This window comes from Columba livia, chromosome 5, assembly GCF_036013475.1.
Source record: "Columba livia isolate bColLiv1 breed racing homer chromosome 5, bColLiv1.pat.W.v2, whole genome shotgun sequence".
Lineage (NCBI taxonomy): Eukaryota > Metazoa > Chordata > Aves > Columbiformes > Columbidae > Columba > Columba livia.
The window spans coordinates 11,289,150-11,314,790 of record NC_088606.1 but is presented as its reverse complement, the minus strand read 5'-3'; the positions used below and the strand labels follow the sequence as shown (position 1 = coordinate 11,314,790).

The window sequence follows — 25,641 nt, the reverse complement described above, 5'->3', positions numbered from 1 at the left end:
GGCAGAGTTGGAAATCTGTTCTCATGTAGTAACTCTTGAGTCTTGTAACATTTAATTTCTGAAACTTTGGGATTTTGTATTGTGAAAATTTCTCATTTTCAGAAGAAATAACCTCCCAGTCTTTTATTCAACTTGCAGTGGAGTAATTGGTTTTTTTAGACTTATCCCACAAAGCTGTGGTCATACACTCAGCGCCATTACTTAAAGCAAATGAGAACAGAACTTCTGAGCTCACAGCTTTTTGACAGTCTGAGGCAAAAGAAGTAGAATAAGGTTTGGTTTGCTTTATTTGCTCTGTATTTTCAGTTGGCACAGTGGCTGATAGTGACTTGGCTGGAGGATTTCAGTTAAAGGATTCTTTAGAAAGACATGCCTTGTACTGCCGCAGCTGTTATTCATAAAGAAGAACAAGAGCTCATAACTTTGGAGGACCCTTTTCTGATTTTTGTGGTCCCTCACCCTTTTCATTGTTGATTGTTGTTCAGTACAGAAACCATTCATATTTTGTTTCTTCTTACATGGCAGTTTTTAGCTACTGAGTCTTAGAATGGTAAGATAATCAAATCAGTTCTGTCCTACATTGGACTTCACCCGGTATTGTGTAATGCCTTATTCAAGAGCTTTGCATCACATTTACAACATATTTTACATTTAGTATCTTTAGTATTTTGATCTGCTATTCTACACCACTCCCAAATTCCGGGGTTTTCTTCCAGTATCTTGTTTCAAATTCAGCTCATAACCGTAGGATACTTTTCTTTTCTGATTCAGTGCTCAACTGATCCAAGTGATCTCTTACAAGCAGTGCTACAAGGTGTTGAACATGGACTCAGACTTACGATGTCACCCAATTAGTGTTTAAAATTGCCTTTGTTTGTAGCTCTTTATGTCAGACTGTGCAAGTGCTCTTTTCCCTCTCCCTGCTAGAGATGAGTCTCTTGCCTTCTGGCTGCTGAGGATGAAGGGAAGCATGGACTTTTTAAACAATTCTTGGAACTGATTAGAGAGTGTTATTTCTCACAGCATTGGCTTGCATCTAGAAGGAAAGAAAGGATGTTGGAGTTACCATATTGTCCCGAAGCTGAAAAAGTTTTAGGTGTAGAGAGTTTGTGAGCACTGAGCACTTAAGTCCAAAAATCAGTAATATGATGAGAAAATCACTGAAGAATCAGAAAAATATTGTTTAAAAGCAATTATTATTTTGACAGATAGAGCGAAAGTAGTAGAACTGGTCCCTGCTGGAGAGCATTAGTCAGTTGTGTGCTGCTCTTATTAAATAACAAAGCTTACAAGCATGCACTTCAGGACAAGAGTAGTGCTTGTACAGCAGGTAGCTAAGTCTGGGGTTGGAGTAAGGGGCTCCAAGCTGTACTTCTGAAGTTGACAGGGTGTTTAAACTCTTGCAAACTAAATAGTTTTGCGAGCTGAACAAGTGCACAAAAAGCTTCAGGTTCATTGGACAAATAGCAAATTAATAAAGGAAACAGACTACAGCAACTAACAGCTCCTCGTTTTAATAACTCTTGTTTATTACTCCCAGCTTTGGATTTTCCCTCAATGCTTGGAACAAGACTGCCCTAGAGCCCTTAGTATAGCTTTAGGAAAACTGGAAGAGGAGAACAGATGGTATGTTTAGAAAATCATTTAGGACTAAAAAACATTCTAGTACTCTTAAGTAAATAGATTGGTTCTTTATTGTAAGTCAGAAGCTGATTTTTGAAAGTTCTTAATTTGTTTTCGCCTTGGTGTCTCTTAACATGAAACAGCCTGCCTGAGCAGTGGGCACAAGGCTCTCTAGGAAAAGGAGACTCTGTACCACAGATTCATCCTTTCTGCTGTCACTGGACCTTGTGCACGTGCTCAGAAGTCTCAACATGTGCTTTTGCAGTGTCAACACCTCTTGCAAAGGTGACAGGCAACACCACGAGGATGAACTTTCGCCAGTAACCCTGACGCTAGGGGCTGCCGCTCCATCAGGAGCGTGGTGCTGTTGGCATCAGTTTCAGGCTTCCTGTGCTGTGCGCTTTTATCACGTCCAGAGATGAGTTGTCTGTAGACTGGCTCAACAAATATGTTGTAGCTGAAGAACTTCCGTGATGAATCATGAGAGGTCATATGCTAAAAAGTGTGAAGGCCCCAATACCATTTTCTTGCTAAAACTGAAATTTGAAAGCTTGAAATGCTTAAATCTTCTCCTGCGACCTCTGAAATCTGAGCAGAACACAACAATATGTACTGATCCTTCTGTCTTTGCATTCCAGAAAGAGCTGGGAAGGTGCGTGTTTAGCGTCCTCTGATTTCAGATATGAATATCAAACCTTGTCCACTCCCAAACCTGAAAACGCGGAGTCTTTCAGGTTCGATCCAGCACAGAGATTGCTGTCTTGTCTTTCGAGATGCACAACATCACAGTGCATTTTAATGTTATGTGATGTCTTCTCAAGGGAAACAGATAGTTAAGGAAGCCACCCATTATTCTGCATATTTCCCACTAGGAAAACACTGTCAGATATTCCAGGTGTTTCATTCCCTAGTATGTTCAGGAAGACAGATCAAAGTGATATGCAAATATTAATATATGATAACTTTAGTGTACCATTGGTTTGAGAGGGCTCCACATAGTGGCTTGCACAGCGTGACCTCTCTAGAACATGTAAACAAAACTTCACGTGAGGTTCAGTGTTTCATTGCTTGCAAGTTTAGTAAAGAGAGGGGAGTTTTAACAATGACAAGTGTCAGAGGAAAGTAGAAAAATCAACGTGGATTTTTCTTTAAATAAATAAACGGATTTGTAGACAAGGGATGTGTAGGGAATAAAGTGCATGGAAAGGACCAGGAGGTCTGCTGCTGCTCCTTGGCACATACCTGTCCCAAAGGAATACCCAGCGGAGAATACTTGAGAACTCTTGAGACAACTACATACATCTTATGATTTAATTAATAGTTCTACTAATCTAAAATACTCTTGATGCTCTTTGTACTTTTTAACATCAGGAGGTTGCACAGTTTGTGCTTTAATTTTATTTTGTACATTCATGTAAAGAGGTACAACAGATCAGCAGCCTTTTAAACAGGCAAGACAGCTTCATTGTTAGATCTGCAGCTTGGGGATTACACTTCTTGAGACTCCCTGTATAGCAAATATTTTGCCTTAAGGCACTGGAGGAACTTTTGCTAGTTATTGAGAATGCTCCACTTTTAACAGTTTTATTTCAGGTTCGGAAACAAAAAAGGTTTGGCTACTCTCCTTTTGTGCTTGAACTAGTTTTTCCTTTCTTTTCTTTTATCCTTCTTCCCATGATTCTCAAGTGTGACCATTTATGTGAAACCTTTTCTTAATGCTATTTTAAAAATCCGCTGAATTTCCCTTGTCTATCATAGCAGTAATTCTTCAAAGAGCTCCACAAGGTTAGTTGAGCATGAAGTCCCCTGCCTGATTCTTAGTGGCCATCCTTACTCAACATGTGCTTATCCAGGTGCTGACCAGTCATTCCCTTAAGCTGGCCTCCTCCAAGACTTTCCCCAGCAGTGATGTTTGAAGTTAATAGCCTATTCTGCTTCCTGCTTTGCCCCGTGATCCTTTTCTTTACAGAAATTTTTTAAAGGTTTTTTCCACTTTCCAACCATATGCAGTTTCCTGTGTTATGTTCTTGGGGTGGGGAGAAAAAATATACGGCTTGCCGGCTTTTACTTTCTCTACAACCTGGGGGTGCATGTTTATCTGGACCACCATGCTTTTCCTACAGTAATTGCATCTAACTATTTATAATTCTGTTATCTGTGAATTACCTAGCTTCTCAGTCGTTCCTGGAAAATTGACCGCCAACTTGGGCATATCTCCACCCTCTTTCTCTGTAAAGACAGAGGCAAAGTAATTCTATTTCTTTTCTCCCCTCTAAAGTAAGGTCTGTAGTTTAAGTTCCCCTGGTTCTCTTGTCCTCAATGTATTATGCTTGTATTTAAATATGTATTTTTTGAAATGTCTTATTGAAAGTCTCTGCGATTTGTCTCTTTCATTTAACTTACTCTTCCCTGGTTTTAAAACTTGTCCAGTGTTTTATAGTATTTTAATATTTAAAATCCATGTTTACCTTCCCACTGAATTTTACCACCTTTGTCTCAAGTCTTTGCTTTTCCTATCTTGTTTAAGGGTATGATTTTACTTAAAGGAAAATTCTACAATCTACAAGTGGTAAAGTATTTCAAAAGCAGGCTGTAAAGACATAGGCTGTCCATGCTGAGAATTTGTAATTCAGAACATTGGTAATAAAAAACTTTAAGCTATATTACTTTTGATCCATCAACGTGAAATACAAAACAACTTGTTAGAATAATATTTTTTTATTGCATTACTCCTTAAAAATACTGTAAAGGGTTTGTATATTAACTTATTTAATTATTGTAAGTCTTATAACTGTGTAGAACGACCATGAAGTAAAACAGCGTTCAGTTATATGTAGACTTAACCCCAGAAAAGCCTTTTGTGAGGAATAACAAGCCTGTGTTTTTTAATTGTAGAATAATACTGCCCCCGGAGCAATGACACGACGCAACACATATGTTTGTAGTGAAAGAACCACTGCTGATAGGCATTCAGTGATACAAAATGGCAAGGAGAACAGGTACATGAAATGTCTTCCTATGGTGTGTGTCCCTTGTCTTCACATTTCCAAAGAACTGTAGTGCCTAACTTGAAAATCAGTAGTGTTCTAGTGTAATTCTTAAAGAAAGGTGAGTACAGATCTTTGGTTATGCAGCACCAGTAAGTATGTTGTGTTGTTTTCATTTGTTTTCTATGCCTAATTCATGCAATCTTTATACTTAGAATGTAAAAGGAAGATCCTAATTTTTGGTTTAATACATGTCATATTTGTACAACGTTCACCTTCAATCAGTTGTTAATGCCTGTGGCCAAACAACATATGCTTGCAGAAGAGGCTTGGTTATTGTGATACTACGAAGTCCATCTCTCTTGGGCCGTTTTCTCTTTACATTTCACTCTAAACTGTACTTTGGGTTTATTTGGAATACCACTTTTTCTACAAAGTCTCAGGGAGAAAGTAACTTTTTTCTGAGCGTAGGTGAAACAGTGATAGCCCATTGCCTTGGACTAATAATGTTCCTTATTGACGTTCTTGTAGTCTTGATTCCTTCCCAATATTTACGCAACTCATTTTGAGAAGGGGGAAGCACTAATATCTCCACATTCTAAGTGAAAACAGGTTTTCTCTTGCTTTGCTGAATGAAAGCCTGACTGGAGCATGCAGTGGAATCGGAGTTGACCAGCTCGTGTGTTAGCACCATAGCCACATCTAGTGCCAGCTTCCCTGTGAGCCCAGGCCTGAGGAGAGCTGTAGAAAATAAATATAACAGTCAACATAGACATTAGGTACAGAGTAACACTGGTGAAGAATAGCACCGTATTTCCTGGATGGCTGAGATGTTTTAAGCTCCAACTAACTGTGCTTCACAGAATTTCACTGGTCTCAGAAGCTGGTAGCAGTTAAGTAGTTGATCATTGCCGGGAGAGTGCCCAGATAGCTGGTACTTAATAAAAAGGCTTAGGCTTGGAGGAAGGTGTACCTCTCCCCTACTCTTCCCAATTTTCTCTACCCCCTTCTAACTTTGTGATAAATTGTAAAAGGTGGGAATAAAATACTTCTAACTGGTTTTGAAGTCGGTGAAAGATCTGCCCTTTTTTTTTGCACAGAATTTTCCCCCTTCCTTTCAGCAGTTTATAAGGAAGAGTGGTGAAATTGTGATGTTGAATGGAAAGTCTTGTCTGTCCCTTGTTTGACTCCTGGAGCCTAGGGATAAAGAACTTGATGTTGACCCTGTCTCTTCCTCCTAGCTTTCTGCAAACTGAAAGTGATTAAGGAAAAAGTCAAGTATAAGCTTGAAGAGTGCCAGAAGTCTAGCCGGCCAGTCAGCTGTCTTGTGAAGTACAGAGTAGATATTTGTTACTGTCTCTTAGTGTGTCTGTCTCAGCCTTCATTTCTTAGTCCTTGTTAATGTTACCAAGTTTGTTTAGATTAAATCCCACCATCCATTTTTTGATTTGACATGTTAATAGGTTTTTTAAAATTTTCTTTCCAATCTCTCTTTGAAAAATGAATCTTTCTGTCCAAAATAGTTTTGATCAGATTTGATTACTTGATTTCTTGGTTTAACAACATTTCTGTTCATCTTTAAGCTAATGTATTTGCTATATCTTGTCTACAATTTCTTTATTAAATTTTTTAAAGTTATGAGATATTGTTTACTAGGAATGCTTGAGATTCAGATGTCCCCTTAATTTAGCTTCATACTCGTAAAGAGCTGTCTTTTGAAGTTGTGGGTTTTTTTCCCAGCTTTGAGTTTCTCAGCAAACTGCCATTTTTCGGATTTGTCACGTTTTGGCAGTAAGCTCAAACTTAGCATTGAGTAGTACTTGGCAACTACATTAATTCTGTTCTATATCCATAGTTGGTTATCTTTATGTAATTTACTTTTTATTGTCAATACGGTATCCAAATATCATTTGCCTCTCCTGCAAACTTTAGCCCTATTTAGGTCAACCGAAATATCTGAGCACTTATATTTTCAGTGTCAGGGAAAAAAAAACTTTATAGCTTTGTCATGTATTTTTAATTACTACTTTAGTTGCTCTTTATAGAGGGTTAAAATGAGAAAAGATAATGAGAATGTATTGCTAATTGTTTTACAGTTGGAGACTTTTCATTGTCTGAAGTTCTTCAACAGTAAAGTGCACATTCATTTTGGCATAGTTTCAGAATTACTGTGATTTGGCACAGAATTCAGAATTTATGTCTGAATATATTTTGTTGCTGTAACTGGGCAAAGGCTTGACTGGTCACATGAAATACAGGGACCTTTAATGCAGGCTGAATCAACGTATGGCTGTTGATGGGACTGGCTCTTCAGAATGAATTCTGCTGCCTTCAGGTGTTTCTGTAGTGTCTCTAATATTATTGTACTCTCAGCTTGACAGAAAGTAACTTTAGAAACTTGCTTCATGGAACAAAAACTATTACAAGATGTGGAGTAGAACCTGGTCTTTGTATAAACCCAAGGTTTTGTTAAAAATGCTTTTGGAACGTCTGTTGGTGGCAGATACGAAAGGCAAGAATGATTACTGTAAATGATTTGTTGCAGATTGGATTTTAGATTTTCCACATCCAGTCAGATACTGACTGTGGCCCAGTGCAAACATGGGAGACTTGCCTTGAAAGGCAAGATGTACGCATTTAAAGTCTCTGTTCTTTCTGTAGAGGAAGCGTTAGCATGTTGCTTGTTCTGTTTTTATCTTGCACACTGAATTCTGAGAAGGCCTCGTTTCTGAAGGTACGGGAACTCTGAAGAATCAATAGCTATGGGGCTTGCTGCTGGAGAAAGCAGCCTTGCAGACCCGGTGCCAGACTGGTCGAAACAAAGGGGTTTTAGGTCTCACATCCCAACTTTAACACATTGTGTGGCTGACACAGGCATTCTGCTGGAGATGGCTCTGGCTTTCCTCCAAAGCCTGAGCATTAATTAACGCACTTGGGGACTCATAAAACACTCTTCATAATGATAGGCAATTGCTTTAAATCATTTGTAGCACAAATGATTTACAGCAACCTCAGATTTTTAATAAGCCTTGGCACTAATTGGTGGATGTTAGCTCGCAGTTTCTGTGTTCCCAGGCTAGTAATGCAAGGAAGCTGATTTCTAGCAAAGCTTCGGAGGAAGAGATATAAATGCTTTAAAACGAGCTGTAGTACCGTATTGCTACCATTAGCTATGACATCTTTGGAGGCAAGTGACTAAATAAAACTTGGGTCTATTGTGTTGTAAAACTAGATTTTCTCCTTTATCTTCTACAACAAATTGAGAGGGAAGGAGCTAGAAGTGCTTGCGAAGCTACTGACCAATTATTTGGGGATTACTTGACTTCAGGATATTGCTTTCAAGATGAATCTTCATTACTGTATGATTTCTTTATACCCTGGGGTAATGTAGACGCTGGGCTGTGTTGCAGCCTTCCGTGTAGTGGTGTTTGTAGTCGGCATCCTGCTGGATTCAGCATTGTGAAGAGATGCGTGCGTGACTCGGGTGAAGTTTTCTACATTCTGAAAAGTTAACAACAAAGCAAAAAGAGGTAGATTTCACTAACTGTTTTAGCCAGCAGCTCTGATGTCTGAGCTGTGGGGTGTTTGCTAATAGTGCTTCAGGAGCTAAGCCTGAGAAGTGGGTCAGCTAATACTTGTAGCTGGACCAGCGTTCTCCTGACATACCAGAGATAACAGGACTTGAATTTCAGTATGTGTAACCATGAAGTAACTTGACACTGACAATTACTGATTTCTTAACCTTGAACAATATTTCTGAATTGCAATTGCCTCACTTTTAAAGCAAACCTAAGATGAATGGCATGTGGTGTAGCCTGAAAGGCCCGATACATCTCGTGGCCTCTCAGTTTTCTCCCGTCCTTACTGTTACTAAGCAATGTGAAGGCTATAAAGAGTATTTTGGCCCAAAGAAAGAAAAAGATTTCATGCTCATATGTTAACGTATTATACAGCTGGCAGCTACTGCCATTCTGCTACGAAATCACCTTCCTTCAAAGCCTGAATGGTCATTTGGAGAATTTGAGGTTCATGGCCAAGCCATATGAGATGCTCTTCAACAGTCATACCTCCTTCTTCAGAGAACACTTGAGTGTTATTCATTCCCTCCTACTAGTACACGTTGATTAATAGTCGCCTTTTAGTTTGGGCCTCTCTGGGCTTGTTAAAGATCATATGATGTTGGTTTTGATTGTGCCTGTGAAGTTCTTCAGTTATCAGATGTAGATTGAGATTTGACAGCTTGCCCAACTTACACTGATTTTCTTTAACACAGATACATTCTGAAAACAAAGTGTTTCACTGCAATAATGGAGCTATCATCAGTCTTTTGGAAAGTGCAGTTGGTGCTTTTTTAATGCATTTTTTAATGTTAAGATCAGTACGAGTTACATGAGTGCTTTATACTAGTGCTTTGGCACAGAACACTGAGTTATTCAGGTTCTGTATGTCAGGGGAGGGTATCACCGCAAACTAATGCTAATGGTAAGAGAATGATTACTTCATAGATGTCAAGTGCTATAGTAAAGATGCTTTTTAAGGGGAGAGTAGGGTAGTTACTGCTTTTTACATAGAAGAGGGCTTTTAGACTTCGTGTTTTTTGATAAATCAGTTAATAGAAGGAAAAGTTTGCTTTTTTTCTATGCAGCAGTTTGTTGTTGGTCCATCATGCTCTTCTTTCTGCCTCTGCCTGAACCCAAACCCCCTCACAGCCTGACAGAAATGTTCGCTTACGCAGCTAGCCCTGCTTCAGTTTGTACCACATCCTTCTCCAGTGTTCGGCTGCGACATCAGAAGTCGATGTCCATGTCAGCCTCTGTGCACACGAAGATGATGTTGCCTCCAATAGACAATGGCGCAGATAACTTCAGGCCTATGTAAGAACCTGAAATCGTTGTGACACTAACTTATACCCACTGCTTCTTAACTTTGTGCTGTGGAATTTTAGTCCTAGATTGTTCTAGTATATATTGCCCACAAGGTGTGTGTTTCCTCATATTTTTTTTTGTCATGTTTACATTTGTCTTGTGGTGTGTCAGGCTGTCTGTGACATAATCCTGCAATCATGAACCTTAATTTTTTTCCTAGTGTTAGGACTATTGGACATTCCCTATTGTCGAAGTTTGGGAGACTTTAACTGTGTCCTGAAGGACTTCACTACTTGGAGTAGTTCACTTGTTGAGAATTTGGTGTAGGATACTTTCAAATTAGCAAGATTTTCAGAGATGTATATCTAGAATGTGGAGGGAGAGACACTAAAGTTACCTATTGCTTCTCTTTCCTGGAAGGAAACTTTACTCATCTATTCTTTTATCAGTCTTCTGAGTGAAACATGCCTAGAGTATCTGGTCTTTTCTAGGATATTCCTGTTGCATTGTTCTGCCTATGTAGGTTTCTGTTTCGGCAGCCTTTTAATCCTAACTTCTTACAAGTTTTGATTCCATACGGTGCTGTAATAATGTTGATATTTCCAACTCTGGCCTATATAAAATTGTCCGCTTATGCTTTACTGTAAAACGTAGCGTTTTGTGTTTCCTGCAGAACTGTAGTGCTCCCGTAAAGAAGTTCTAGCGTTGTTTTTTTTGTTTTCCGCTCTAGCGCTATTCCCGATCAAAGAACTCCCGTTGCTTCAACTCACAGCATTAGCAGTGCCACCACACCTGACCGTATTCGTTTCCCCAGAGGAACGGCCAGCCGGAGCACGTTCCACGGCCAGCTCCGAGAGCGACGCACCGCCACCTACAATGGACCCCCGGCCTCCCCCAGTCTGTCCCATGAAGCAACACCACTCTCACAGACTCGAACCAGGGGTTCCACTAATCTGTTTAGTAAACTAACTTCAAAACTAACGAGAAGGTAAGCCTCTGAAAATGGTAACGCGGTGTTTCCTTTTTATCGAGTAGTAGAAATACCTAGTAGTTCATTGCTTAGGTGATTTTGTCCACATTCTCTGATTAATGGCTTAACAATTTCTGCAACTCAAAATGCACTGGCTTATTTTTTTTCGTAATTCTTTTTGGTTACAGAAGCCATTTGTTTTTAGCATTGAATCAAATGGGATAAAAAGTGGGACACCTGAGTCTGTACTGTTTCTTCTGTGCTCTTCATCCTCACGTCTGAGGTACAAATGCTGCAGAGCTGAAACATTTCAGCTCGGTTCAAAAGCAGCTCACTCTGACTGCACGGTCTGTCAGCAGACAGTATAAACTAGGATCCCAGTCTTAATATTTAATGCAGCGTTAGAAGCTCAGGTTGCGTTTCTCAATCACTTTGACTTAGATCAGTGTTTCCAGAATAATCTTGCTGGTAACACACAAATAGAAGTATCACAGGTGAAAGGGTAGGGGGAGTAGACAAAAGCTTGTTTTGGCAGTAGTGCTAGCATACGTAATTTTAAAATAATGGCAGTGCTATGGTTTCAGTCTAGGCAAGAGTCTGGTCAAACCTTGGAAAACTTACTCCTGTTTTGACCTTCAGTTTATGTGTGTGGATTCTGGTTTTGGTGTGAAGGTATGTTGGTCTAGCCAAAGCCTAGTTTAAGCAGGTGTTGTTCCTGCACTAACAGTTTTTTTCCAATTGGACTTCTAGTTTCAAATTCATGTATGATTTAAGTTAGTTCCTACAAACATAAAATTAAAAACCACCTGTTTGCCTTCTGTATTTCAAACCTGTCAGTTCACATACCACACACTTCAGACCACTGCGATATCTGCAACTTGTGTTTGCAGAAGTGAGGGTTTGTTTATCTTTGCCCTAAGATAATCTCCATACTTTATTACCCTCCTCATCATGTGATTTTTTTTTAATCTATCATTCTGATCTTGGCCTGCTCGCTTTTGTTCTAGGCTTATATCACATCAGCACAAGCCATTTCCTTCCTGTCTGTTCTGTGACTGTACGTGCCTCCCTCTCAGCATCAGAGTATCCCCTTCCTACAAAATAATGCTAAACCGAACTCCAGGTTTTCACAAGTGGCTGATTTCAATTTAGAGAGCGAATTTATTTTAAAATCTAGAAGTTGGTTCTGTGAAAAATGAAAAAGTGACAGCTTATCCTTTGGTAAATATTTTACCCTGCTCAGCTCTCTGTCAGCTAGCACTTCCTGGGGAATACTGTGCTTCATGAAATACTTTTGTTGTTATTGTTCTTTTTCTGTTGAGAGATAAAAGACTGATTTAATTTTTATTTTTTTTCTAAGAATTAAGTCATCTGCGTTTTGTCAAGTGAAGTCTACTCAGACACATCCTTTTGGCACATCTTTCTTTCTGTACTTTTGTTTGCAGTATCCTTACTTCATTTTCCATCTGACTTTCCAAATGTGGATGCTCAAACTGTGAACATGCAAGCTTTTCACTCAGTTGTTAAGGCAGCATTCAAACTTGTCTCATTACCTCTGAGTTTCAGCTTTTGCAGTGCAGTGTGGTTTTCTTGAAGAAGTTTTTCCCCACTACTTTTGACAGTAGTTTAAATTCCATCTGGACTTGATTAAATCACATGCAGCTGTGACACAATAGCACTGTTACAGATGGTGAAGCTTGCACTTGTAGGAGCTCTTACAGCTGGGGCTCTGTTACACTGGGTGCTGTATGAGTTACTAAGGAGGTGACTAATGCCATCAAAGGACACAGTTATGTTTCTTCTCTTTAAATAAATTTTTAAAAAACCAACAGTTAATTTATTTTACCGTTCTCTATGGGGATAAGAATCCTTTTGATTATGAACTACTTATGTTATGGTGTAGGCAGTTTTACAGCTTCTGCCACAAAATTAACTAAATATTTAAGGGAATTTTTGGCACAATGCGACTGACCTAATATTATGAAGGAAGAAACCTAACTCTAGAGATACTAAAGATCTAATTATAGTAGAGTTCCTGATTTTTTGCTATTTCAAATACATTAAGAAAATCCAAACATGTTTTTATGTGACCTTGCAGATGGATTTTTCAAGTGTTTTGACATCAGTGTGTCTTTTAATTCATAAAAACTACTGGTGGCATATTTCCCAGAATAATTGAGTTTGGAAGTAGCAATGCTAAGAGGTTGACTCTTCAGACCCTAAATCATCTGCCTGATCTCAGAATGTATTGAAGTGTAATTTCATTGTGCATTTTAAAGGAAAACTTTTTGCATGTTTCACTCTAAATGGCTTTTAAAATTTATTTTGTACAAAACTTTTTGTTAATTATTATTTTGGCTTAATTTCTTTTAGAAACATGTCATTCAGGTTTATCAAAAGGTAGGATTTATTTATATTTAAAAAAAAGTGGCTCCTGCAATTAACAAAAGATTTGGCTTTCTAGCCTTGATTTTTCTGAAAACTAAACTTTCTGCTGAGAACTAAATACTTTCTTTTCTTGAGAGGAAAGCATAGAATAAATCCATTAACTCATGATGATACTTAAGAATCTGTGGCACCTGTATAACAAGATGCTAAGCATGCCTTGTGAATTCTTCTTTCTTTGATAGAGTTGGTAGTACCAAAGTAATTCTGTTCTCTGTACTAATACACTTAGCATGCTTATGTTTGAAGAATGAGGTGTTTGATAACAATGATGAAAGTGTAAACAAAACATAAGGTTACGAGCAAATAAAGGTAAGTGACGCTAAATTTACATTCTTTATCTCTCTGTTTTATGATATTTTACTTAAAAAATCAGTTTGAACAGTTGTCTGCAGTTGATTCAATCGACAGCAAAGTCAACACAGTTGTGAATCTAACAGTTTTATATGGACGACTGAATGAAGATGCAGTGGCTGTCTATATTAAAATGGGATGCATTTGCTGAAGTGGGTTGCAGTTGAAGTACAAATACAGCACTTCAGTTGTAAATACAAAGTATAACATCTGTGTGAATTGGTTAAGAAAAGGGAAAAGCTCAGAAGTCTGATTCACATTTCAAGCCCAAAGACTGAATTCAGTTTTAAAATTTGGGAACAAATCAAACTGCTGTATTATACATCTTGTAAATCCATTAGGATTCACGGAAGTTGGTTATACAATTTTGATCCACAGGTAAATTTCCTAGTAGAATTTTATAATGCTCTGTTTAGTTGTTTCATATCTTGAAGCTTCTTAAAAGGCTGTCTTTTCAGTTTCCAGCTATTGATAAAAAATGAGGAGACAGGGCAAATATACAGACATCTGTCTTAACTTCCGAACGCAAGGCGGTGCATGTGATGGTAATTTGAAGTTTGTCAGATCAGTTTCAGGAAATACTTCGATTAGGGAGACCTGAGATATGTAAATTGCTGCCTAAATTTGGGGTTGTTCTCTACAGTCTGAGTCTGAAACTACCTCACCCACTGAAATGAGTAAATTCCATGTACGTGTGATAATTAGAGCTCTTCCAAACGTGGAAGTTTAGAACTGGTGCTGGTTGGGTTGGCTGGCATTGTCACAGCCGACTGGAGAGAAGGAGCATGCACCAAACGGCTCATTGAGGAAAGAGACCATCCAACACAGCGTGTGGGTGTCGCTGAGCAGCGGCAATAGCTTTAACCCGTTGTGCACCGTGGGCTGTGGGGTGTGGTACGGAGCTTTTGTCTCCCTGTAGTCACGTTGCTTTTAAAACAAAGGATTTTGATCTGTGCAACATCCACAGCTGGATGCGTATACGTTTGTTACGCTGCTGCTCTGAAGAAACATGGAAACATAATTTTTAAATCGTTTTCTTTTGACTCGAGACCAGGAATCTTAGGCTATTGTGGAATTAGCTGCTACAGCTTCAATAAATCTGTCTTTCGAATAAGAGATCTCCAAAGTCTTATACCGCCTGCACAGGACCAGACTGTGCTTTTAAAACTCTGGTTTAAGTGCACATGGTGTCCATCCATACCTGGTCTGTGTGTAGGTACAAAATCAAACTGAAAACGTTGGGGATTTTGGCAATTTCTTCTCGCTTCATATGCTATGAATCTTACCTAAGCTCAGTGTCTTTTATAGTGAAAGCACTACTGTAACCCAGTAGTGCATATATACCATACTGCAACAGCATTCTAGAGAGCCGAACAAAAGTAGATAATCAGTCACTCCTTTTTTAAGGTACTGAGTTCTAATATTGTGCTCAGTACACAGAGGTATAATATATGTGTGTGTGTATGTATATATGTGTGTGTATGTGCACATATATATATATATACATATATAAAATCTTGTACCATGCACTGTCCTTGCCAACCTGCATATTGTGGAAGTCTAACTTTTTTTTCTGACAGCAAAAATCACTTTCTGTATTCTGGATTTTATTGCAGCACCTTTTCTCCATTTTAGCGTCTTGCACTTTTTGCTGCTTTTCCGTATCTTTCTAGACAGTTTTCTTTGTGTTTACTAGGATATTTAACACAGAGTGTACAAAGATGTAAAGAACAAAAAACACAGCATAACTCAGGACAGATGCGTGGAAACATTTTTGAAAGCCTTTCAGAAACCGTAAAGGAGAGTGCATAGGCGTTGCATGACAAATGAGAACATAACTTTCCTATATATTTGTGCCATTCAAAAGACCAAGGAGCGTCTTGGTCCATAAAATAAATTTACGTAAAACTGAAAGCAAAAGCAGAAAATTTGGAGCATAAAGAAGCGATTTGTGGTTCCTGCAGAAGTGACGCTCGTGTCGGCAGTGAGGAGGCCTCAGGGCTGCATCTGACTTGCAAACCCACCACAACAATACTGGCAGGAGAGTGAGCGCCTGGTCCCAAAGCCCCAGTGCTGGGGAACTGGACCATAACCGTGTCCTGCATGACGAGAGGAGCACCAGAGAGACCGGCCCAGCTCTTCAGAGCTCGGCATGGCGGGTCATGTTTGAGGGTCCCTGTCACCAACCACAGTTCCTCACGCTAAATGGATGCACCTCTGATGCATAAAAACACTGAACAAAGGAAGGATTTTATGTGAGGCTTTCATGAAAGAGTGTTTGTTATTTCAAAGTGGAAGGTATTTTGTAAATAGTGACCTTCCTTAGATTCAGAGTACAGTGGTTTACAAACTGAACAGTTCAGCTTAATTTCAACCTAAAAAGGGTCTGAGAACATCATCAGGGAAAAATCCACCCTGGCTTTTCTGGACAGATTCCAGTAACAGTGAGAGTATTCACTGTTGGCGACACTGGTTATGCTCCTGTTTTCTACAACCTTTGGCAAGTTTAAAAAAAGAAAAAAACCCGTAAATGCTTGCAGCTCTTAAGAGAGTTGTGGTCTTTCACTTTGGAGGAACATAGTAGGTTCTTCATTGTTCAAGTACTCTCAATTTTTCAGTTGAACAGTGTCTTCAAAGTCGTTGCTTGCTTTGCTCAGTAAAACAAGCCTTTTCAGACCACCTGAAAGGTGTGGATTTGTTCAGCTGGTACATGTGATGGCTTTTCCCTTTCTCAGTCCTGCAGAGTAGTCAGAAACAACAGGTTCGTGGGCTGTATGTATAGACCTTAAAAATCTTTTCCACCTCCTATATCCACCATAGATGAGTAGCACGAGATCTCATGAAAATAACTACCCTTAAAACCCCACGTTGAAGCACTAGAATTAGTTGAGGGCTTGCCAGTTTTCTCATGATCTTCCTCATCTTTTTGCTCCTGACGGTCATTTATTAGTCAGTGACAAACATTTCCCAGCAGAGACCTCATCCTGCACGGGGCTCTGATGGGACGTAGTTGTAACCATCAGCTCACAGCTGAGGGACTTGCGACTTTCTTAACTGGGTTTCTATCATGGTAGGAAGGTGAATTTTGAGCGAGGAGCAGCTCCGTGTCCTTACAGCGAGTGCTGCAGCCCTGTCCCTCGCAGCACCGGCACATCTGTTCTGTGGGACAGGGGCTGCACAGAGCTGTCCTGCCAGCCTTGTTCCCTCGCTGCAGTCCTCCAAAGGAAGGAAAAGAGGAAATTAAGCCTTGAAACACCCCACACACCCTGACAGAAATACCACCATGCATCAAAAAATAAGCTTGCTGTCGTACATTCCTATCCCTAGACACCTGTCAACCAAACTGCTTTAATAATTTATGTTTTCAGTGAAGCCACGTGTTAGAATAGGCTTGATAAGAACCCTATAAAGATTTTTTCCCTGCAAGCAGAATTAACGCTGAGATGTTGAACTGCGACTGCAATAATGGGAAGGTGAATTTTCCCCTTAATTCTGTTTGATACTGTGCTTGTGAAAATGGTAGTGATCAGCAATGTAGCTCAAAGCAATGTAAGAAGACAGAAAGCCTAAGCTTACTCTGGGGTGTGGGAAGATGCATCAGTGTGGGAATTAATAGGATGGAGTTTCCACAGCTTGAGAAATCTTGGATTTGCCTCTAAACGTTTGTTAAAATGTAGATGCGTCTTGTTCTTTTGTGTTAAGGTATTGTTTAAACACCTAATACCTCACATCCGACATGCATTCAAACACACAGGGTGACCAGACTTGTCTGTAAATAGGGTACTTTTTCAAATCTATATTGTATTTACAGATAAAACTTTTAGATATTGTTAGCTTAAAATAATTTACAGTCATTGCTCATTTAAGAGGTACCTACAAATAATGCAATAACTTCAATATGCTTCTAATATTTTTTGCTTTTAGAACTTCCAACTTTGTTCAATGAGTTCTACAGTACTATATTACACATATAAAAAGGTACATCGTAAAAAATAGCTATGGTCTTTTTGAAAAGGGTACTTTATAGGCTTTCATTTGTTTTGACGATATGTTACATTCTGAAATCGGTTTAACCTACAAAGTTCTTTACATCTTTGTTGCTTTGTATTTTAACACACCTTTGGTATGATTGCAGTATCTTTTAGCAGCTACTCAGATATTGTATGTTGTAGTGTAAGATTTGTCTTCTCTTTCCCACTTCCTTTTGCTTCTGCGTTCTTTTCAATGAGGCTCCCGACTGAATATGAGAGGAACGGGAGATTTGAGGGCTCAAGGTGAGGGTCAAATTCTTGTTTAAAATGTTACTTAGGTGAGTTTGAACCTTTCTCCCCTTGATTATGTGGCACAGTGGCTTCAGGCAGCAGCTTTTGTTTCATGTAAGGCTTTGAAACTAAACAAAGAAGCATTTCTGTCTGCAAAAAAAGCTATTAAAGCACTGACTGAATTGATTCTAAACTTTCATCTTCCCTGTTGCCTTTTCCCTTGTGTGGGTTTTTCTTTTCGTATTTTAGTTGTTACAAATTGCTGTTGTCTTGTGTGTAGGTAAGCGGTCTCTGGTGAGGCTGCAAACGTGTGGGATAACCAATGAAGGGTGATAAGATACTTCTCATCTCCAAAATCACAGATAGTTTAAGTGTATTTTTCATGTTATACTTTTCTTGCAAAATCTGCATATCAAAAAATAGTAGAAATGATCAAACTTGTGCTGGTTCTGCCAACTGTTTTCAAGTAGAAAAAGCTTTAAAAAATAAAATAAGCATTGAATAAAAGTTGGTGTTCCCCCAGCCCCCTTACAGCCTTATTAAATTTAAACCTTAAAGTTAAAACAAAGTACTCTCTAATTTGCTCACTGAATTTTGTAACATCTGGCAAATCACGTAGCAGGATTTGACAGCATAATCCTTTGTCTCTCTCAGTTACTGGAAGTCTTTCTAATAGCATGTAAAATTATGAAATAGGTTATCTTTGAGAGAGATATTTGTTTAGTTTTGACCCTGCTATCACTTTTTATTTAACTTTTTCATAATTGCCTGCTTAATGGTGGTAGAAAGAAAGCATTGTGTAACCAGAAATTCATTGCCAACTATTCTAAAGAGCAGCTTGACTTAATATTGTAAATTGAACTTTGAAGTCCAACAGGAGACCTAAACTGTGTGGTTTGGGGTCAGTTAGGTTGGGTATTTTCTGAAAACATTTAAGCATGACAGTCAATATATTTAAGTCTCTTGTACTGAGGACAAGTAAATTTGAAGAGGCAACTAACAGTGTGCAAGGATTCCTAAAGCGAATCTGTCACATTTCTTTTCCCCCAAAGGTCCAAGTGTAGTTCCTTCAGCTGTGTGACCACTGATGTTAATTGAAGTACAAGAATCATTGCAAACTAGAAATTTCTGGAACGTTTCTTTTCATTGTCCTGTATAACCATGTTTATACATGCCAAAGGAAAAGCTTTTTTTATTTAAAAAAAAAAAAAAAAAAAAAGTTGAGGCCTCAATATTTTGTGCTTTATCTCGAAAACCATGACAGGAACAGTAACCCTCTTATTTGCTGTTTTTACTAACGATGTTGGTGAGGTGTCTTACGGCAACTGCCAACTCTTTCCTGTATTTCAGCCTCAAAGGCCCTTAGTCACGTAGCTTGTAGCAGTGAAAGATTCCATCGCTTTATCAGTCAGTATCAAACAAATTACTGACCAACTCCGAGACAGCATTTCCCCGCTGCTGGAGGTCACCCCAGTAGCCCGCCGCGTGGTGGGTCTGCAGTGGCCATCTCAAACCCCAGCAGTGCAGGACGGCCCCAGTGACACCAAGCCAGCCCGCAGCTTGGCCGTGGGGCAGATGGTGGGTGACACCTGGCAGGGTCCCCTGGCTTGGTCTCTTCCCTCCTGCTGGCATCTCTTGGGCTTGCCATGGGCCCTCCCAGGGCTTGGTGTCCCACCTGCTGCCCTGGAGAAGGTGCGGGGGAGCCCCCAGGATCTTTCTGCATGGGCTCGTCCCCGTTGCGTCTGAGTGGGTGCCTCCTGTGGCCTCCCGCTGCCCACTCTGAACACCCTTTTGTCACAAGTCGCCGCTGTTTGAACGTTCCAGAAACTTCTAGCACCCAGCTGTCGTTTCAGCCGTCCACATGGCCCCAGAGTAGGAGTTTGAGCAGAACCTGCCTTAAAACCGAGTCGTAGGTGATGCATGTCGTTCTGCCTCCGCAAGGTCGTTTCCCTCACGCTCCTGACTGCAGTGACCTCCAGTCGTGTCACCCGTTGTGCCACCACGCCTTCGTTTCGGCCCCAGCAGCTAATGCTTTACCTTGACTGTGTGTTCGTACAGCGGCGAGGACAGGGGCCTTGCTCGCGGCCGGGGCCTCTAGACGCTGCTCTAATGCCCGTAGCGCGTGTTGAGTGTCAGTTTGCTTCACTAACACGAGGCGTGGAGCAGGTAGCTGGCCCTGCTGACTCGTGAATTCCTGTTTTTCAGCCGCAATGTAGCTGTGGATCAGAAGGACGAGAACAAGGAAGCCAAACCTCGCTCGCTGCGTTTTACCTGGAGCATGAAAACCACCAGCTCGATGGATCCCAATGACATGATGAGGGAAATACGGAAGGTCCTGGATGCCAATAATTGTGACTATGAACAAAGAGAGCGGTTCTTGCTTTTCTGTGTCCATGGAGATGGGCACGCGGAAAACCTTGTACAGTGGGAGATGGAGGTGTGTAAACTGCCAAGACTGTCCCTGAATGGAGTTCGCTTTAAACGGATATCGGGAACATCCATAGCTTTTAAAAACATTGCTTCCAAAATTGCCAATGAGTTAAAGCTGTAACAAGAAAAATAGTTAAGTTGTAAATTAGTTAGCAATTTCAAGTGTTTTTGAGAATTCCGATGGAAATGTATAGAATAACATTTAGGCAATAACTTCTGCATCCTTCTGAATAGTGATATTAAAAAAAAAAGCTGCTGAGCTGGGCGGGAGAGTTGGACTTTTTTATAAGTGCACTACAGCATTAAAGTTGCCTACTATGTAAAATATTACCCCTTCTGCTTTATTTCCATTGCTTCTAAGTCTTTGACAACAAATTGAAACACAGAATATATTCATTTAAATATGCCTCCTGTTTGTGTGGACGTGTGAATGTACAGTATGTGTGTATAATATATAAAATATTATATGTAAACAATTCATTTACAACATTGAGCTGTACCAGTACCTCTTTTCGGGCTAATTTTGGTGCTAAAAATTGAAATGGCCAAGGAGGAAACACTTGAGTTAATATTTAAAATAACTGAAGTGATAACCAGTAAATGCAGGTTTACAGTTCACTGCTGTGTTAAGAAAACAAAAAGTGTGTGAAGGGTTTGGATTTACGGTTGTGAACATTATTAGTCCTGTTTTCTAAGTAGATCTCATGAGATTATTAAAAATTCACTTTTACTGAGTAAGTCTTGCATTATATTTTGCCCACCTATTTATTATTTAAGTCTGAATCAAATTTTTAAAATGTAGTTGATTTGTGCATTAAAACTTGGGTAAATGCTTCCATTCTCCGCTTCTGCTGAACTGCTGAAGTTCTCTCTTTGTCCTTTTGGCTTATGGGTATTGATTGCGGCTAAGAGCGCTTTCCCCTCGTTCCGCTGCAGAACGAGCCTGTCCAAAAGGACGCGCCAAACGCTGGCTAGTGACTTTGTCTTTCAGACCAAGTTCTGCACCTTAGGCTAAGTCAGACCGGCACAAAGCACAAAAGGACTCGCGAATAATGGCTGTATTTTGCTGCCGGTCGCCAAGTCCGCGCTGGTGCCACTCGGGGGTGTTGCTGCACGCGTGGAAACCCAAAAGTGGGAATCAAATTGGCTCCTGATCCCTGTTGTAACATTCGACTCGCTGAAGCGCAGCCGTAGGCAGCAGCAGGTAGAACTCAGCCTTGCAGCCCTCGCTTCCCTCGGCCCCTTCGCTGCCGCTCTGCTGACCGCGCTGGGGAGCCCGCCCCTGGGGACTCTGGTGGCCAACGAGCTTTCGGTAGGACACGTGCTGCTGCGGGGCGGTCCCCGCTTTCCAACCACCACTGTGGTGAGCCAAATTTGATTTTGCAAACTAAAATGAAGTGTGTTCTTCATGCATTGTTTCCTACTGAGAGTCACTTTATCTCATCAAGGACTTCTGTAGATAATAACCTGCGTTACCAACTTTTTGTATTAATATTTTATAGTTATATTTCAGTGAAGCACTTAAGCATGTGCTTTAAACTGGAGCCTAAATTTGCATTTTGAATTTGCAGCGAGCTACTAATTATTCATAGTACACAGTTCAGATTTGACCTGAGGTGAAAATACAAAATCCTTAATATTTTGCAAGTTAGTTCTTGTGATCTGTGGTCTGTGAAGGCAGCAGACTTCTCCTCTCTTTCCCTAAGCATTGGTATTGATTATGCTAGTTTGAAGGGTAATCATAGTTGTTAAATATAATAAATATTCCTGAATTTGCATTTTATTCTCTGTATATTCTGTATCACGCCATGGCTTGGGAGCTCCAGGTGCTGCTGGAGTTCAGTTGGCTTTCAGTGCTCTGCCCACGCCTGTGCTGCTCAGTATATTTTTTTCCATGAAAACTCCATTTTGTAATAGCAATAAGACATTTCAGGGCGGTCATTGTACTTTCTCAGGTGAATGGTCACCTATCCTTTCACTCCCCACCTTGTAAGCACTCCTCCAAATGTATAGTTTTTTCCACCTGGCGGTGCACTTTGTTGTCTGAACTGAAAAAGTGTTCTGAGAAATGGTGTAAATCTGTATTCGATGGAAGTTCCAAAAGGTTTCATATTAAATGTTTTCTGAAATACTCTCTTTCTACTTCACCTCTTAAGTATGTAATTGTTTCTAGAAAGTACACCGGTATCATACTTTGGATATTTAAAGTTTGTACTTAAATATTTTTCTTAAAGTGTTCTCAAAAGGTTCTTTTCAGAGTAAATCTGTATTTGAGGTATTAAAAAAATTAATTATTATAATTGGAAACAGATTTTTAACAGCTTCCTTCCCAAATGCCTTGTAGAATTACCAAGTTGCAAGAATACACCCTTGTTTCTGTAGCAGACTGCACACGTGCTGTTCAAGCCTCTAGGAGCTGCCTGGAAAGGAAAGAACTCTTCAGGTCTCCAAACCAAAGATGAACTTCTTCCCAAGCTTTTATTTGTTCATATCCCTCGGGGATCTGTGTAGGTTTATCAGCACCGCTGCTGGTGCGACTCTGCAGGACTACAGCTGTTTTATTGCTCTCCGTAAGACACAAGCTTTAAAAATAATCAGAGGTCAGTGTGTGGTAGCAGCAGGCCTGGTCGTTCCGAGATGCGTGTCCAGCAACCAAAAAGTGTTCAACGGTGTGACTGGTGTCCTGGAACGTGTGGTCCGAGTGGTGTGTTGGGGCGGTTGTGATGGGCTTGTAGCTCAGCGTTTGCTTGGCTCAAACCCCGTCATCCGGCTCTGGAGGGGTCTCTCGATCGCTGCGTCTGGCAGAGAAAAATGTCCTAAAGTTTGGGTTGGGGGGGGTTGATTGCTTTAAATAAATGTGCTTAGAGGTACGTACATTAAAAAAAAAATCTGAACGCTGAGCAGGAACAAACAAGCTCCGATAAACTTTTTCTCCTGCAAACCTTCCCTGTACACGGGCTTTATAAAACACTTTGGTCTATTTGACCTCTTTACAAGGTGTAAGATCCTTAACCGTGTTGAGAAGCCAAGGGAGGTAGGTTAGAACAGCTTGTCCTGCTGCTCTAAGTGTTTTGCTTACTGCTTCTATTCAAGCTACAGCATCTGGTCCAGTCTTAGTGGGTTCAAAGACTTTCAGTGCAGATTTGGGCAAGCTTCGCCTTTTTCTCTTGTATTATGGTGAAATTTCAAGATCAAATACAGTGCGATACTGTATTTTTTTTCAATTGCAGTATTTTTTGTCAAGATAATGAAAAAAAAAATCTGAAATGAGTATCCACGAGTTAAAGAAATGAAGTTAGAGGTTCAGGAGTCCTTGTAGCCTTATGGAAAGATTGTGGCAGATCTCTCCAATTCAATTAAAAGCTCAGATCCACATGGGCCTGTTGGGATAATGTGTAAAGACTTTTAATCAGCCTTTCCCACAGCTGCCATGTCCTACGCCGTGTTGTGGATTGCAATTTAATTAGGACCGCAGCCAACGCCGAGAACCGTTTTCTGTCAAGTCCGGCTCTGGATTTGCAGCACATACACGACCGCTCCCAGCTGAATCCCGCTTGGGGATGCTGCTTTCGGCCCTGAGGGGCTCAGGAACCACCCGGGGCAGGGACACAAGTGCTGCCGGTCTCTGTTGGGTGTTGCCTGCTGGGCAGCCTGTGTCCGCCATCCACCAGCACGCTTTTCTTAGCAACCTAAAGAGTTAGATATTTAGAGAATCTCGGTGGTAGGTGCTATTTCTGTTCTCTAGGGGCGTCATGCTAATGTAAAATTTTTGTTTTCTAATTTCCATTGCAGATGTTTAGGAAATACTAAATACAGCTTTGGAAAGCTGATACTGTAGATTATTGTTTAGATTTAAACATGTAGATCTGCAATTTCCCATATTTTTCAACTGTCAATCTCATTTCTATAAGCTTTCATAGAAAAGCCCTGGAGCTTTCCTGTAGAGACGGGTTCATGTTGTTACAAAACACTGGTGCTGCCAATTAAACCCCTGCTCTGACATTCTGATGAAGTGTGGTTGTGAAAATTCCACGTTTGGCTGGAATTCTTCCCTCTGGTAGCAGTGAGTTCTTTCCTTGGTTTCACCACTGACCATTAGTCCGTCACTCCAGAGAACAAACTGTCGTCCGGCAGGAAGAGACGTGAGCTTTGGATAAAAGCTCAACCTAGTGCAATTAAGAAATTTTTCAAAGTTATACTTCTTTATACCAAGGGGCCATCAGTGTCCTGTATTACAGCGGCAGTAAATGCTTAGAGAAATCCAAGAAACACTGGACAGATCTAGTAATTGTCCTTGTGTGCGCTCGTTACTTCTGAGCAGAAAAAAGCTAACCTGTCACCTTGGTGGGATAACTTGATGGTTTTCGTGTTCTGGTTTCTGCTGGTGTCAGTGTGCTACCAGGTCCTGCCTCCAGGCCAAGGGGTTGAATTAAATGAGCAGGTCCATGGGAGAGCAGCCTCTTCGCCCAGCGCTTCTGAAGTTGAAATAGTACGGTATTTGACGCTAAATAATTTGAAAGCCTGACACATTCCTGTGGAGCCTCATCTAGGTGTTCCTGCTCTGGCAGGGGGATTGGACTGGGTGATCTTTAGAGGTCCCTTCCAATCCCTGACATTCTGTGATTCTGTGAAAGACCCTTAACAGGTCTTTTTTAGCATTCTAATGATGTATTCACCTTCGGTACAAACAGTGGGCTCCTGTTCCAGCAATAACTGAAAACAGAAGCTGTGCCTGTACCAACACCGTGAATCCTGTGGGTATCTGTTTGGGGCATTGATTGCCACTTGGTGGGAGTTCATCTTCACCTACAAATGCCATTACACCTTGTGGTGACTCGGCAGGTAAGATATTTATTGCAGAAAAAAAGGCAAAAAAGCTGCCGGTTGGTTTTTTGCTTGTGTGCGTTGAGCGCTTGGAACTGTGTGTTCTGAGACTGGATGTGAAATTCCTGCCGAGTGGCCATGGTTATGGTTGCTGTGGGAACCACGGCATTGAGTTTCAAGGCATAGAAATGTTGCAGTGCTCATCCCATTAACCCCTTCTGTTATTGTTAAATAATATCTGGATGAAAATCAGGGCATAAAACCAAAATATTCATGCACTTCATGTTTTCTTGCAGTTGCTGATCACACTGGATATTTTAGGTGGATAAAATTGGGTATCTCACCACAAAAATAATTACATTGAAACATTTGAGAATGCAAAATTGGAAAGTAAAATGCTACTGGTATTACAATGGCACAGTTTTCAGTCATTTGCCTATCTCGAGGTAAAGTCCTGTTTGCTTGAGGTGCCTCTTACCAAGACTTAAGCTCCCTAAGGTCCCTGTAACCAACTACAAACAACAAACTCTTACTAAGCACAGAATTATTCCCCCCACCTCGGCTTACCCAGCCAAAAGGTATGAAATAAAGCACTTTCACACGTGTTTCCTCCTAGGTGGGAAAAACACCAGCCTGATAGGAGCTTGGAGACGCTTGCCAGCATATGTTTTAGTTGACCCACATCTGTGGTGCCCAAAGAAGCAGGAGGGGAGCTGGTGGGGTGATGGATGGACAGATGAATGAATGGATGGACCGATGGCCCCTTCTGCAAGGAAAGACGAGCTGCAGAGCAACGTTGCAGTGTCTGCAGTGGCCACAGGATGTCTCTCAAATGCAGAAACACGGCTCTGGTGGGTGTCCATCTGGAGTATTTCTAGAGG

General features: G+C 40.5%; 1 protein-coding gene across 18 annotated transcripts in view; it reads left to right on the top strand.

Annotated features, from left to right (window-relative positions):
• Positions 1 to 22,070, top strand: part of MARK3 (microtubule affinity regulating kinase 3) — a 64,475-nt gene extending 42,405 nt beyond the window's left edge. For 2 of the 18 annotated variants that reach the window (XM_065063385.1, XM_065063383.1), the window contains 6 exons: positions 4,519 to 4,622; positions 9,320 to 9,484; positions 10,206 to 10,463; positions 12,819 to 12,845; positions 17,474 to 17,518; positions 19,712 to 22,070. In XM_065063385.1, the coding sequence (XP_064919457.1) occupies positions 4,519 to 4,622; positions 9,320 to 9,484; positions 10,206 to 10,463; positions 12,819 to 12,845; positions 17,474 to 17,518; positions 19,712 to 20,057 (945 nt within the window). In that variant the 3' untranslated portion in view covers positions 20,058 to 22,070. The remainder of the gene's footprint in view (positions 1 to 4,518; positions 4,623 to 9,319; positions 9,485 to 10,205; positions 10,464 to 12,818; positions 12,846 to 17,473; positions 17,519 to 19,711) is intronic. The other 16 variants (XM_065063393.1, XM_065063391.1, XM_065063388.1 and 13 more) reach the window with 10 other exon arrangements.
• The last annotated feature ends 3,571 nt before the right edge of the window (positions 22,071 to 25,641 follow it).